This window comes from Pan paniscus, chromosome 12 (assembly GCF_029289425.2).
Source record: "Pan paniscus chromosome 12, NHGRI_mPanPan1-v2.0_pri, whole genome shotgun sequence".
NCBI lineage: Eukaryota > Metazoa > Chordata > Mammalia > Primates > Hominidae > Pan > Pan paniscus.
In genome coordinates this window covers 98,960,562-98,976,226 of record NC_073261.2, presented here as the reverse complement: position 1 = coordinate 98,976,226, position 15,665 = coordinate 98,960,562, and the positions used below count along the sequence as shown (strand labels likewise).

Genomic DNA, 15,665 nt, shown 5'->3' with positions numbered 1-15,665 from the left:
AATCTTTGGGCTCCACCCCAAACCTACTCAACCAGCAACTATAGGTGTAGGGCCTGGCAATCTGGTTTATAATAAACCCTCCACATGACTGTAATGCATTTTAAAGTTTGAGAACTACTGCCATAGAGAATTAGGAACTTGTGTTTACCAAGATGCATGGACAAGGATGTTTTTGACAGCATTGTTTATAATAAGCAAACACTGAAAAGAAGCCCAATATCCATGAATACCATAATGGATAAATATGTTATAGAATAGTTATATAATACAATGAAATATTAAAAAATGATGAATTACAGCTATACAAAATATGATGGCTATCTCAAACATAATGGTGAGTAAATATTTAAGACACAAATAATACATTTTTATATCCATATAGAGAAAGGTTCTTGTCAAACTATATATAATATATAAATATATTTTGTATATTATATATATAATGTTTTAAGAACCCAAAACTATGTCTTCAGTTCTAATCTTTTTTTAGAACTCCAGGCTGGCATATAACTAGTACCTGCCACTTAATGTGTGTTCAGCTCATATTACATATCCATATCTTATTCTTTATCATTATAATCTGTATAGTGACCACAGAGTATTCATAATATGGGTATAGCACATTTATTTAACTACTTTCTTCTTGATGGGCTTTTCTAGAACATTGCTTAGGCTGCCCCTGTAGGCTGAAAATTCTGTGAGGTAGATACCTCATCTGTCCTCTAAGACATTACCTGCTGTTCAATAGTTCATTGAGTTGCTTTTCCAGATTAACTTTCCTATAAGAAAAAAGAATGCCTTGGCCAGTTTTATTAATCTTTCTTATAGCATGAATTGATTCCTTGTACATTTTTTGTTTATAGTGAATTAGCCCTAGAGAATCCAGTCAAGTCTGGATGACATGACGGAATAAATGTTCTAGACTTGGAAAATGAGACTGTAGATTCTGGGGTAGAGTGATCCTCTAAGGTAATTTAATTTCCCTCTCTGACATCTCTTTTCCATCTCAATGCAGTAGCAGCTAGAAAATGTGTCAAGCCTTAGACTTAGGAAACCGTTTATCTCAAATTTTCTGAGAGTACCTACTTAAAATATCCTAGCTTTCTTAAATTTACTTGACCTTGGCCGGGTGCGGTGGCTCACGCCTGTAATCCCAGCACTTTGGGAGGCCGAGGCGGGTGGATCACGAGGTCAAGAGATCGAGACTAGCCTGGCAAACATGGTGAAACCCCGTCTCTACTAAAAATACAAAAATTAGCTGGGCGTGGTGTCGCGTGCCTGTAATCCCAGCAACTTGGGAGGCTGAGGCAGAGAATTGCTTGAACCTGTGAGGCGGAGGTTGCAGTGAGCTGAGATTGTGCCACTGCACTCCAGCCTGGAGACAGAGTGAGATTCCATCTCAAAAAAATAAAAATTACTTGACTTTGTATTCTAGTTTGTGGTTTGGGGCATTTAACACCATATCCGGACTTCCAGGGAGTGACTGGCTCCAGAGAAAATGCTTGTAGGGCAGAACAGGCCACTTGGGAGGCCTGCTTCTTTAAAACCTTGCCTACATACTCCCTACTTAATGACAAGCTGTCTAGCCCAGTCCTAGAAGAGTCATAAAGGAGTTCTTCCCTGAGCTTTGGCTGTCAGAGTGGAGCCTGTGGACAGCTGCAGGAAGGGGCAGCAGATGGTACTTTGGGTATGGCTCAGAGAAGAGAGCTAAGTAGCATGCACATTGGCTGGATGCTGTCAGATTTACCTTGGGATGCCCATTGTGATGTCATATGAAGTCACAGCCTTGAGGCAGAAAACGCTGGCTGAGAAGAGCATGGGGTTGAGAAATGGCACCAATTTGGGGGATGGACGTCCCACTGCCATCAGATATCAGCCTTCTATTATTGTTTGTTTATTTTATATGGGGGCTTTGGACACTGTTTTCCAGGAATCGGAGCCGGAAGCAGGTGGCAGCCAAGATAAACTCAGAGGTATGTGATGTAGCCCTCCCTTGAAACTAACTGGCCCCGCTCCTGAGGCCATAGAAACTGCCATACTTTGGGCCATGGGAGGAACTGGATGCAGGGAGAGGGGAGTTGAGACAGTGCCCATGGATAGTCTTCCTATAGGTCACTATAAATCCTTTTTCCTTCAATTCATTTCAACAGACCTAGAGACTATCGCCATTCTCTAGGAGCTCGAGGTGAAGTGGGGGAGATGGATATACACATAACTGGAAAGAGAATGTGATTAAGAGTTAATAGAGGTATAAATGTTGCTGACATGGGAGGTAGACAGTATTTTGAACTAGGGGGCTCTATAAAATGCCACCTGGGAGAGCTCAGGTTTGAGTGTGCTTCAGAGGAAGAGTGGGATTTTGAAGGTGGTTAGAGTGAATAGAGGAAGGCAGTGGAAACCTTTTAAAAAAGAGGGAATACATTGGAAAAAAGACGTGGGAGAGGGAAGCGTATTGGATGTGTTTGAGGAGAGATGTCACCAATCTGGATGGAGCATAGGACTGTAGGGACTCAGAGAGAGAAAAGGTTGACAAGTTAACAGAGGTCACACTGTAGAGCTTTGAACGCCAGGCTGAATACTTGGTATAAATACAACTCTGTGCAGTTTGAAAGACATCAAAGATTTTAAAGCCAGATAAAAATGTGCTTAGATCTGTGCTTTGAGGAGCACTTCTTAAACTTTAACATGCATATGAATCACCTGGGGGATCTTGTTAAAAAGCAGATTCTGATGTAGTAAGTCTGGGGTAGGGACTGAGTTTCTACAATTCTAGCAAGCTCCCAGATGCTGCTGCTGCCCTTGGAATGAGGGCCACACAGTAAGAGTGAGGTTTTGAATACCTCCAGTAAGCTTATATGGTAGTTCTCTGGCATAGCTAGGCCATTTTCATGGTTTAGTGGGAAGAAGGGAGGAAACAAAAATATCAGAGCGGCACAGTGAAAAAGAGAACGTAGCCGGGCGTGGTGGCTCTCGCCTGTAATCCCAGCACTTTGGGAAGCAGAGGTGGGCAGATCACTTGAGGTCAGGAGTTGGAGACCAGCCTGGCCAATGTGGTGGAACCCCGTCTCTACTAAAAATGCTAAATTAGCCAGGCGTGGTGGCATGCACCTGTAGTCTTAGCTACCGGGGAGGCTGAAGCAGAGGAAACACTTGAACCCGGGAGGCAGAGGTTGCAGTGAGCTGAGACCACGCCATTGCACTCCAGCCTGGGTGACAGAGCGAGACTCTGTCTCAAAAAAAAAAAGGAAAAGAGAACATAAATTAATTCCCCAAGTATTTATCACCTACTCCTACCCCCATTTCCACTCCTCTGTGCACTATTGATACAGCAGTAAGTGGAAGAGAAAAAAATATCTGCTATCAGGGATGTGAAAGTGGAGGAGGTATTGGGGTGAATGTTTGGATGTGGAAGGTGTTGCAAGATTCCCTTGCAAAGGAGGGAGAAGGGACTGAGTCTGTTTTTCCTGATGCAAAGAGTTAATTATAAACATTATCATCATTTTCTATGAGGACTGCATTCATCATGGTATTTCCAGTGCCTAGTATACTGGCTGGCATATAAGTAAGTGCTCCGTAGTTGTTTGTGAAATGAACGAACGACTTCTCAGTTTTAACCCTGAATGACTCACAAGATGATGGTGTTTTAAACGACATAGGCAACATTACACATGAAAAGTTGTGAATGTGGTGGGAGGCAGAATATGAACCATTGTGTTGGAAGTGCTTGTAAAATTTCTGTGGAGATATTCATCAAGCAGCTCAAATTAATGGCTGAGACCTGTGATGTTCAATATGGTATCTGCTAATCATATGTGACCATTTAAATTTTTTATTTTTGAGACAGGTTCTCCCTCTGTCACCCAGGCTGGAGTGCAACACATGGCTCACTGCAACCGCAACCTCCTGAGCTCGAGTGATTCTCCTACCACAGCCTCCCAATTAGCTGAGACTACAGGCCCATGCCACCATGCCTAGCTAATTTTTTAATTTTTTTTGGTAGAGAGAGGGTATCGCCATGGTGCCCAGCTGGTCTCAAACTCCTGGGCTCAAGCAATCCACACACCTCAGCCTTCCAAAGTGCTGGGACTACAGGCATGAGCCACCACACCCGACCTTAAGTTAATTAAAATTAAATAAAATTTAAAATTCTGTTTCTGGCTGGGCGTGGTGGCTCATGCCTGTAATCCTGGCACTTTGGGAGGCCAAGGCAGGTGGATCACTTGAGGTCAGGAGTTCGAGACCAGCCTGGCAAACATGCTGAAACCCCATCTCTACTAAAAATACAAAAATTAGCTGGGCGTGGTGGCGGGTATCTGTAGTCCCAGCTACTCAGGAGGCTGAGGCAGGAGAATCGCTTGAACCTGGGAGGCGGAAGTTGCAGTGAGCCGAGATCGTACCACTGTACTCCAGCCTGGGTGACAGAGTGAGACTGTCTCAAAAAAATAAAAATAAAAATAAATAAAATTTAGTTCCTCTATTGAAGTAGCTACATTTCAAGTGCTCACATGTAACTAGAGGCTCTCATATTGGATAGGACAGATATAGAATATTTGATATATTTGACAGATATGGAATATTTGATATAGATGATATTCCATCATCATAGAAAATTCTATAGGATAGCGCCAGCCTAGACCTAGATCTTGAAGACAGATATGGCTATAGTTATATGGGGGTCACAAGGTCCTTTCCATTTTTTTCTCAGAAACATCTCTCAAATTCAGCAATCTAGATCTAGATTGTCTTAACTAAAACTTCATCTCTTGAACTATTTACAGTCTTATATAACTGGGGTCTCCTACTTTTCCAGCCTGGAGCACAGACCTTGCCTCCACAAAACAAAAAGACAACATACAGTCTGGGAGTGGTGGCTCATGCCTGTAATCCCAGAACTTTGGGAGGCTGAGGCAGGCGGATCACCTGAGGTCAGGAGTTCGAGACCACCCTGTCTCTACTGAAAATACAAAAATTAGCTGGGTATGGTGGCATGCACCTGTAGTCCCAGCTACTAGGGAGTCCCAGCTACTCCAGAGGCTCCCAGGCTCAGTGGCTTGAACCTGGGAGGCGGAGGTTGCAGTCAGCCAAGATCGTCCCACTGCACTGCACTCCAGCGTGGATGACAGAGCAAGATGCTGTCTCAAAACAAACAAACAAACAAACATAACACACACAAACCCCCCAAAGCTAATTGTGTCACTCTGCTAAAAGTAACTAAGCACACAAAATTTCTGTGTACTCTATTGCCTGCAGCAGCATTTCCAAACCTTTTTTGACTCTCAAACTTCTTTCATCCTCATAATTTTGTCAACCTCCTTAGGAACTTAAAAAGCATTTTGTCCATTTTTCATAAGTTATTTTAGATAAATTTTATTTTAAAACAATATCTTTTTATAATTGCGAAGTTATTTTAACATCATGTTTAAGAGTAAAAGACAAATGTCTACTTTTTCTTCTGTAACAAGTGATGCATGACATTTAATTGATTTTATATTAGGTATGAGAATTTTCACATCAATTGCGTATGAGAAATGGCAAGGGCTTTTTTTTTGTCTATATCAAATATAATCTGGCTTAAGCTTCCCTTTAACTAGGTTGGCAAAAAAAAAAAAAAAATAGTCCAGTATCATTTTTCCTCCCCAACCTTTGTGTTGTATAAGAACTCCACAGTTTCTGCAGTTTATCCAGAGTAGAAGTGAGTCAGGCCCTTAAGCCACAGGGATAGCTCTTCTTTTCTTCTTAGCCATCTGAAGGCAAAAAGTGTGTCTCAACCCCTCTCTACCAGCCTCAGGGGTCTTTGCTAAGGTCCCTAAGCTGCTGCACCTGGGCTCTTAACACCAGAAGGGCTCCGGGACCCCCTACCCAAGGTTCTCCTACCCAGTGCACCTGCAGCTTCAGCATTGTTTCCATTTCAAGGAGCCAGCTTCCCTCCTGTCTCAACCCTCTGGCACATTTCAGCTTAAAATTTTCGCAGATCTAGACTTATTGATGGTTGTTTTTTAGGTTCCCGACAATTTTTTTCAGTCCTGAAAAACTAAGTCCCTGCTGTGCATTAGGAGTTCCAAGACCCTATGAACAAAGGCCTGGCTACCTTCTTTGGTATGGGAAAACATGAATCTACTTCCTTTCTCAGAAAGATGCCGCAATAAAAATACAGTGTAAATTACTCAGGAAGTCACTCTGCTTCATAAATCAACAAATACAATTTCTTTCTACATATTTATGTAATAAAAGCTTTTTTGTTAACAAATACATTTTTATTAAGGTATAATTGAATACCATAAAATGCACAGATATTAATTGTATAGGGTGATGAGTTTTGATAAATTTATATACCCATGTAACTAAAACCCTAATAAAGATATGGCATAGCCATAACCCTGAATAGTTCCCTCATGTTATTTTCTAGTCTCTGCCCTCCTCTCTGCTCAGACACAACCTCTATTCTGAGTTCTATTGTCATGGACTAGTTTTGCCTGTTCTTGAACCTTGCAAAAAGTAGAATCATACAGCATATATTCTTGTGTGTCTGACTTCTTTTGCTAAGCATAATGTGTTTGAGATTCATGTTGTTGACAACAATTTTTTTTTTTTTTTTCTGAGACGGAGTCTTGCTCTGTCACCCAGGCTGGAGTACAGTGGCGCAATCTTGGCTGGCTGCAGCCTCTGCCTCCCAGATTCAAGCGATTCTCTTGGCTCAGCCTACCAAGTAGCTGGGATTACAGATGCATGCCACCATGCCTGGCTAACTTTTGTATTTTTAGTAGGGACGAGGTTTCACCATGTTGGCCAGGCTGGTTGGTCAGGCTGGTCTTGAACTCCTGACCTCAGGTGATCCGCCCACCTCAGCCTCCCAAAGCGGTGGGATTATAGGCCTAAGCCACTTCATCCGGCCGACAACAACAAATTTTAAAGTGACATTATACCATATCATGCTTGTTAATTTGGGGACCCAGCGTATATTGAAATGTAGAATGAAATTTAACGACCTATTGTGGCATTAAAAATAGCCAAAAAAAGGCTCTGTGATCTTATATTTGGAATTCTTGCACATTGCATTTCAAAAAGTCAATTTTTTTTTTTTTTTTTTGAGATGGAATCTTACTCTGTTGCACAGGCTGGAGTGCAATAGCTCGATCTCGGCTCACTGCAACCTCCATCTCCCAGGTTCAAGTGATTCTCCTGTCTCAGCCTCCCAAGTAGCTGGGACTACAGGCATGCACCACCATGCCCAGTTAATTTTTGTAGTTTTAGTAGAGATGGAGTTTTGCCATGTTGGCCAGACAGGTTTCGAACTCCTGACCTCAGGTGATCTGCCCGCCTTGGCCTCCCAAAGTGCTGGGATTACAGGTGTGAGCCACCACACCTGGCCTGTTTATTTTTTGTGGTTAAAAAAGTTATATCTATATGATAAAGAAGAAGGTTTCAGGATTTTAATTACACATAATGCATTGTTGGTGGGTTTCTTATCTCCAATAGGAGAGGAATTGCTTGGTCATGTGGTATATATGTTTAATTTTAGTAGATGACACCAGTTTTCTAAAGTGATTATACCAAGAATAGCGTCTGAGAATTCTAGTTGCTCCACCTTCTTGCCAACACTTGGCATTGTCCATCTTTTTCTTTTTCTTTTTTTTTTTTTTTGAGACGGGGTCTTGCTCTGTCTACCAGCCTGAAATGCAGTGGTGCTATCTTGGTTCACGCAACCTCTGCCTCCTGAGATCAAGTGATTCTCCTGCCTCAGCCTCCTGAGTAGCTGGGACCACAGGTGTGCGCCACCATGCCTGGCTGCTTTTTTAGGTGGGGTTTCCCCATGTTGGCCAGGCTGGTCTTGAACTCCTGACGTTGGGTGATCTGCCCCCCTCGGTCTCCCAAAGTGCTGAGATTACAGGTGTGAGCCATTGCACCCAGTTCATCTTTTTCATTTTAGTCACTCTGGTGAGTCTGTGTGGTATTGCATTGTGGTTTTAATGTGCATTTCCCTAATGACTAATGATGATGTGCAACTTCTCATGTTTATTGGCCATTTGGAAATTCTCTTTTGTGAACTGGCTGTTCAAGTCTTTTGCATATTTTTAATAATTGGGTTTCTTTTACTTAACTGATTTGTAGGAATTCTTTGAATACTATGGACATGAGTCCTTTGCCAGATAAAGGTATTTAAAATAAATTCTACCACTCTGTGACTCACTTTTTCATTTACAATTGTGTCTTAATGACCAAAAGTTCTAAATTTTAATGAAATCCAATTTATGAAGTTATGTTCTTAAGATTAGTTTTCCCCTCCCTACCCCTATCCCCAGTGCAAGAAACCTTTGCTAACCACTAGGCCATGAAGATACCCTTCTATATTTCTTCTAGAACCCTTATTTTTTTTCTTTCACATTTAGCTCTATGATCCATCTCAAATTACTTTTTGTGTGTGGTGTGAGGTAGGGGTCAACACTCCCCTCCTCCCCATATAGATATCTAATTCTTCCAGTAGGGCAGGAACTAGGATAAAAATGAGTGAGGTACTCACCTTGAACACAAAATATAAGGAACACCAAAAAACTTAATAATCGAGATATTTAATGAAACGTTCTTATTCTTTTTCTTATTGAGACAAGATTTTATTCTGTTGCCCAGGCTGAAGTGCAGTGGTGTGATTACAGCTCACTGCAGCCTCGACCTCTTGGGCTCAAGTGATACTCCCACCTCAACCTCCCAAGTAGCTGGGACCAGTGACATGCTTCACCACACCTGGCTAATTTTTGTGTTTTTTGTGGAGATGAGGTTTTGCCATGTTGCCCAGTCTGCTCTCGAACTCCTCAGTTCAAGTAATTTGCCTGCCTTGGCCTCCCAAAGTGTAGGATTACAGGCATAAGCCACCATGCCTGGCCTAATGCAATATTATTTAAAAATAAAAATTAATGCAAAAAAATCCATGATGAACAAAATATCAGAATTTAAAATCTGACCCTACACTTTCACGACTCTTTCTCACCACTTCACTGTAATCCCTGTCCTTTCCTCCAGCACCATTTATTGAAAAGACCATCCTATTCTCATTGAATTTTATTGGTGACCCTGTCATAAATCAGGTAAATGTATACATATGGGTCTATTTCGGGACTCTCTGTTTTGTTACATTGGTCTGCCTATCCTCACACTGATATCTTGCTATTTTCAATAATGTAGCTTTGTAGTGACTTAAAATTTGGTAATGTAAGTCTTCCAACTTTGATCTTTTTTTTTTTTTTTTGAGACAGTCTCACTCTGTCACCCAGGCTAGAGGGCAGTGAGGTGATCTCAGCTCACTGCAACTTCCGCCTCCCAGGTTCAAGTGATTCTCCTGCCTCAGCCTCCCGAGTAGCTGGGATTACAGGTGCACACCACCATGCGCAGCTAATTTTTGTATTTTTTAGTAGAGATAAGGTTTCACCATGTTGGCCAGGCTTGTCTTGAACTCTTGACCTCAGATGATCTGCTCACCTTGGCCTCCCAAGGTGCTGGGATTACAGGTGTGAGCCACCAGGCCTGGTCCCAACTTTGACCTTTGAAGTTGTCTTAACTATTCTAGGTCATTGACATTTCCATATAAATCTGTGAATCATCCTGTTAATTGTCACACAAAACATGCAGGGTTTTAGATTGAGAATGTATTGGATTTATAGTTTAATTGGAGATAACTGACATCCCCAAAATAATAAGCCTTCTGATCCATGAGTGTGTTCATGTCTCGTTTATTTAGACTTTCTTAATTTATCTCAATAATAGTTTTCAATATAGAGGGGTTTTTTGAAGCTATAGTAATACTTTTTCATTTTTATTAAGAACATTTTAAACAAATTGAAAATACATAGAAGTGTGTCATGAATCTTCATGGATCCATCACCCAGCTTCAACTCTCTTACCTTATTATTTTGAAGTAAATCCCAGATAATATAATTTCATTTGTAAATATTTTAGTATGTATATCTAAAACATAAGAACTCTTTAAAAATAGTTAAACACAATACCATTATCATGCCAAAAAATTTAACAGTAATTTCTTTTTTTTTTTTTTTTTTGAGATAGAGTCTTGCTCTGTCGCCCAGGCTGGAGTGTAGTGGCACAGTCTCAGCTCACTGCAAGCTCCACCTCCTGGGTTCACGCCGTTCTCCTGCCTCAGCCTCCCGAGTAGCTGGGACTACAGGCGCCTGCCACTGTGCCTGGCTAATTTTTTGTATTTTTAGTAGAGACGGGGTTTCACCGTGGTCTGGATCTCCTGACCTTGTGATCTGCCCACCTCGGCCTCCCAAAGTGCTGGGATTACAGGTGTGAGCCACCGCGCCCGGACTTAACAGTAGTTTCTTAATACCATCAAATACCCTTCAGCATTCAAACTCCAATTATCGCCTGGGTGCCGTGACTCAAGTCTGTAACCCCAGCACTTTGGGAGTCTGAGGCAGGAGGATTGCTTGAGCTCAGGAGTTGGAGATCAGCCTGGGCAACATGGTGAAACCCTGTCTCTACTAACAATATAAAAATTAGCTGGGTGTGGTGGTGTGCGCCTGTGGTCCCAGCTACTCAGGAGGCTGAGGTGGGAGGATCACTTGAGCCTTGGGGGAAGAGGTTGCATTGAGCCAAGTTTACTCCACAGCACTCCAGCTTGGGTGACGGAGCCAGGCCCTGTTTCAAAAAAAAAAAAAAAAATCCCAATTGTCTCCTAAGTGATATAAATTATTATTTATAGTCTGTTTGATTCAAGATCACAGATTGAAATGGATTTGTGAGTCTCTTAAGTGTCTTCTAATCTGTAAATTCTCCGTCTTCATTTCTTTCTTTTATTCTGTCCATTTATGTGTTGAAGAAATGGGGCCCGGTGCAGTGGCTCAAGCATGTAATCCCAGCACTTTGGGAGGCTGAGGTGCTTGGATCACTTGAGGTCAGGAGTTCAAGACCAGCCTGGCCAACATGGTGAAACCCCATCTCTACTAAAAATACAAAAAATTTGCCAGGTGTGGTGGCACGCGCCTGTAATCCCAGCTACTGGGGAGGCTGAGGCAGGAGAATTGCTTGAACCCAGGAGGTGGAGGTTGCATGAACTGAGATCACGCCACTGCACTCCAGCCTAAGCAACAGAGTGAGACTCTGTCTCAAAAAAAAAAAAAAGAAATGGGTTATTTGTCCTTTAGATTTTGCAGTTAACATTTTGCTGATTAAATGTCCGTATTGTCATTTAACATGTTCCCTTATCTCCTGTATGTTTTGTAAATGGGGAAGTTGGATCTAAGACTTATCAGAATTCATATTTTTTGAGGAGGGGAAGAAGATATTTCATAGGTGATGATAATCATCAAGAGGCACATAATGTCTGGTTTGGTGTGGTATTTTAAATGTCATTTTCTTTTATTTATTTACTTTTTTTTTTTAAGAGATAGGATCTCTTTGTGTTGTCCAGGCTGAAGTGCAGTGGCACAATCATAGTCACTGCAGCCTTGAACTTTTGGGCTCAAGTGATCCTACCACCTCGGCCTCTTGAGTAGTTAGGACTACAGGAATGTGTCACCATACCTGGCTAATTTTTAAAATTTCTTCTGTGGAGGCCAGGCGTGGTGGCTCACACCTGTAATCCCAGCACTTTGGGAGACTTAGCCAGGTGGGATCACCTGAGGTCAGGAGTTCAAGACCAGCCTGGCCAACATGGTGAAACCCCATCTCTACTAAAAATACAAAAAATTAGTCTGGCATGATGGCATGCCTGTAGTCTCAGCTACTTGGGAGGCTGAGGTAGGAGAATCACTTGAGCCTGGGAGGCGGAGGTTGCAGTGAGCTAAGATCACACCACTGCACTCCAACCTGGGTGACAGAGCAAGACTCCGCCTCAAAAAATAAAAATAAATAAAATTTCTTTTGTGGAGATGGGGTCTCACTATATTGCCCAGGCTGGTCTTCAATTCCTGGCCTCAAGCAATCCTCTCACCTTGGCCTCCCAAGGTGCTGGGATTACAGGCATGAGCAACCATACCCAGCCTTAAATGTCATTTTCTAAATGATCCTGCTACTTGAAAACAAAAGATTTTTATATATTGACTTTCTACCTAGAGACTTTGCTAAATTTGCTTATCAATTCTAATTATTTATCTATAGATGTTTTGGATATTCTACACAACTATACTGTCTGCAAATGATAATTTTATTTCTTTCTTTCTGATTCTTATACCTTACTTTGCTAAATTTGCTTATCAATTCTAATTATTTATCTATAGATGTTTTGGATATTCTACACAACTATATTGTCTGCAAATGATAATTTTATTTCTTTCTTTCTGATTCTTATACCTTTTCTTTTTCTTGTATTATTCCATTGATTAGGACTTCCTCTACAATGTTCAATGAGATGGTATAGTGGGGATTCTTTTTTTTTTTAATGTAGAGGATAGTTTGCAATAATTCATCATTTATGTGTAATGTTTGCTATATAAACATTACACATCATTTATGTGTAATGTTTGATAGAGTGTATTTACAAAATACTCTATCAAATTAAGGAAGTTCCCTTTTATTTCCAGTCTGCAAATAGTTTTAGTATGAATGGGTGTTAAATTTTTTTTTTTTTTTTTTTTTTTTTTTTTGAGACAGAGTCTCACTCTGTTGCCCGGGCTGGAGTGCAGTGGTGCAATCTCTGCTCACTGCAACCTCCGCCTCCCGGGTTCAAGCGATTCTTGTGCCTCAGTCTCCTGAGTAGCTGGGATTACAGGCAAGTGCCACCACGCCTGGCTAATTTTTGTATTTTTAGTAGAGATGGGATTTCACCATTTTGGTTAGGCTGTGCTGAAACTCCTTTCCTCAGGTGATCTGCCGGCCTTGATATCCCAAAGTGCTGAGATTACAAGCATGAGTCACTGCGCCTGGCTGGGTGATAAATTTTATCAAGTGATTTTCATGTCTCTATGTGAGATGGTTATATGGTTTTCTTGTTTATCCTATTAATGTGCTGAATTACACTGAGTTTTGAAAATAAAACAACTGTGAATTCTTGGAATAAATCTAATATGTTCATGATGCTTTTCTTTATTTTCTTTTCTTTTTCTTTTTTTTTTTTTTTTTTTTTGAGATGGAGTCTTACTCTGTCACCCAGAGTTGGAGTGCAGTGGTATGATCTCAGCTCACTGCAACCTCCGCCTGCTGGGTTCAAGTGATTCTCCTGCCTCAGCCTTTCTACTAGCTGGGACTAAGGCACCTGCCACCATACTCGGCTAAGTTTTTGTATTTTTAGTAGAGACAGGGTTTCATCAAGTTGGACAGGCTGGTCTCGAACTCCTGACCTCAAGTGATCCACCTGCCTTGGCCTCCCAAAGTGCTGGGATTACAGGTGTGAGCCACTGTGCCTGGCGGATGCTTTTCATATATTATTGGATTCACTTTGCTGATATTTTGTTTAGGACTTTTGCATCTGTGTTCATGAAAGAGATTGGCTTATGATTTTTCTTTCTAATATTGTCCTTATTAGATTTTAGAATCAAGGTTATCCCTGCCTCCTAACATAGGAGAAGTAATTTCTCTTTTTCACCTCGTATATGAGAGACACCCCTAACACAAAATTCTAAAGGCTTCTGATGTTTTATGCTAGGCACCTGGGACAAAACCAGATTATTCTTTATTATAACAAACACACATATATGAAAAAGAGACAGGGAGAGAGAGATTTTAAGAAATCGGCTCACAAAATTGTCAGGGCTTACAAATCAGAAATCCATAGGGCAGACCAGAAACTCAAGAGTTGATGTTGTAGTCTTGAGTCCAAAGTCAGCATAGGCCAGGCTAGAAACTCAGGCAAGGATTTTCCATTGCAGTCTTGAGGTAGAATACGTTCCTCTTCAGGAAACCTCAGTCTCTGCTCTCAAGGCCTTCAACTGATTGGGTGATGCCCACCCACATTATGGACATTAATCAGCTTTAAGGTGTACTAATTCTAAATGTTAAGCACATCTGAAAACTACTTTCACAGCAACAAGCAACATCTAGACTAGCTTTTTTTTTTGTTGTTGTTGTTAGATGGAGTCTCCCTCTGGAGTGCAGAGGTGCCATCTCAGCTCACTGCAACCTCCGCCTCCTGGATTCAAGCAATTCTCCTTCCTCAGCCTCCCGAGTAGCTGGGACTACAGGCGTGCACCACCATGCCCAGCTAATTTTTGTATTTTTAGTAGAGACGAGGTTTCACCATGTTGGCCAGGATGGTTTTGATCTCTTGACCTCTTGATCCGCCCGCCTTGGCCTCCCAAAGTGCTGGGATTACAGGCGTGAGCCACCGCGCCCAGCCCTAGACTAGCTTTTGAACAAACAGCTGGGCACATAGCTTAGCCAAGCTGACGTGAAATTAACCATCACAATCCTATGTTTTCTTCTGAGAGTTTTATAGTTTTACAGCTCTTACATTTAGGTCTTTGCATCATTTTGAATTAATTTTTTGAATTAGATGGTGTGAATTAAGAGTCCAACTTCATTCTTTTGCATGTGGCTATCTAGTTGTCCCAGCACCATTTGTTGAAGAGATTATTATTTTCCTATCGAATGGTCTTGTTACCCTTATAGAAAATCAATTGATTTGTAGATGTATGGATTTATTTCTAGACTCAGTTTGATTTCATAGATCTATATGTTTATCCTTATGCCAGTACCACACTGTTTTGATTACTACAGCTTCGTAAGTTTTAAAATCAGGAAGTATGAGTCCTCCAACTTTGTTCTTTTTCAAGATTGTTTTGGCTATTCAGGGACCTTTGTAATTCCATATGAATTTTAGGACCAGCTTTTTCATTTCTGTAAAAAAGGCTATTGGGATTTTGATAGGGATTATACTGAATCTGTAGATTGCTTTGGGGAATATTGCCATTTTAATAATATTAAATATTCCAATCCTTGAACAAGGGATGTTCTTTCCATTTATTTAGGTCTTCTTTAGTTTTTCAACAATGCTTTGAACTTCTCAGTGTACAATCTTGCATGTCCTTAATTAAATTTATTCCTGAGTATTTTATTATTTTGGATGCTAAAAATGGAGTTGCTTTTATTAGCTCTAATAGGTTTCTTCTGGTTTCTTTCTGATATTCTGTATGTAAGATATGTCATCTGTGAACACAGTTTTACTTGTTCCTTTCTAATTTGCATGGCTTTTCTTTTCCTTGCCTAATTGCTCTGGTTAGAACTTCTGTACAATTTTAAACAGATGAGGCATCACTGGGGCAATGTTCCTGACTTCTAGACCCACCGGAGTGAAGGACCTGCTCCAGTGGCTCTACTTGGCAAGAGTTGCACCCCCAGGACTTTGCCAGGTGGCCCTGCCCACACAGCTTTGGGTAGAGGTTGTCTAACCTGTTGAAAGTGAGGCAATGGTCCCTCTTTTTGAAACTGAGGTGGCAGCCCCGATGATCTTTGAATCACCTTCCAGGTTATTCTTTCCTTGTCTTCCAGAATAGTGTATGTTTGTGGCTGAAGAGCTCTATGGTCCCAAATTGTAAAATTCAAGAAGACCAACAGCCTTCTCTCATTCCCTCCCATCTCCTGCTCCTTCAGTTCAACCTGGCAGTTTTCCTGCTGTGGTGGCTGATTAAGTCCATGTTTCACACATATACTGATCTCCTTATCAAAGGGTCACTTGGTCACACCTTTAGTGTTCTCTTTGAATACACTTTCTCATTTTT

The 15,665-nt window shown here is 41.2% G+C and overlaps 1 protein-coding gene across 1 annotated transcript in view; it reads left to right on the top strand.

The window, feature by feature from the left end:
- The first annotated feature begins 372 nt into the window (after positions 1 to 372).
- SPATA31H1 (SPATA31 subfamily H member 1) overlaps positions 373 to 15,665 on the top strand; it is a 42,439-nt gene continuing 27,146 nt past the window's right edge. The window contains exon 1 of the mRNA XM_055108122.2: positions 373 to 1,973. Within this exon, the coding sequence (XP_054964097.1) occupies positions 1,830 to 1,973 (144 nt within the window). The 5' untranslated portion in view covers positions 373 to 1,829. The remainder of the gene's footprint in view (positions 1,974 to 15,665) is intronic.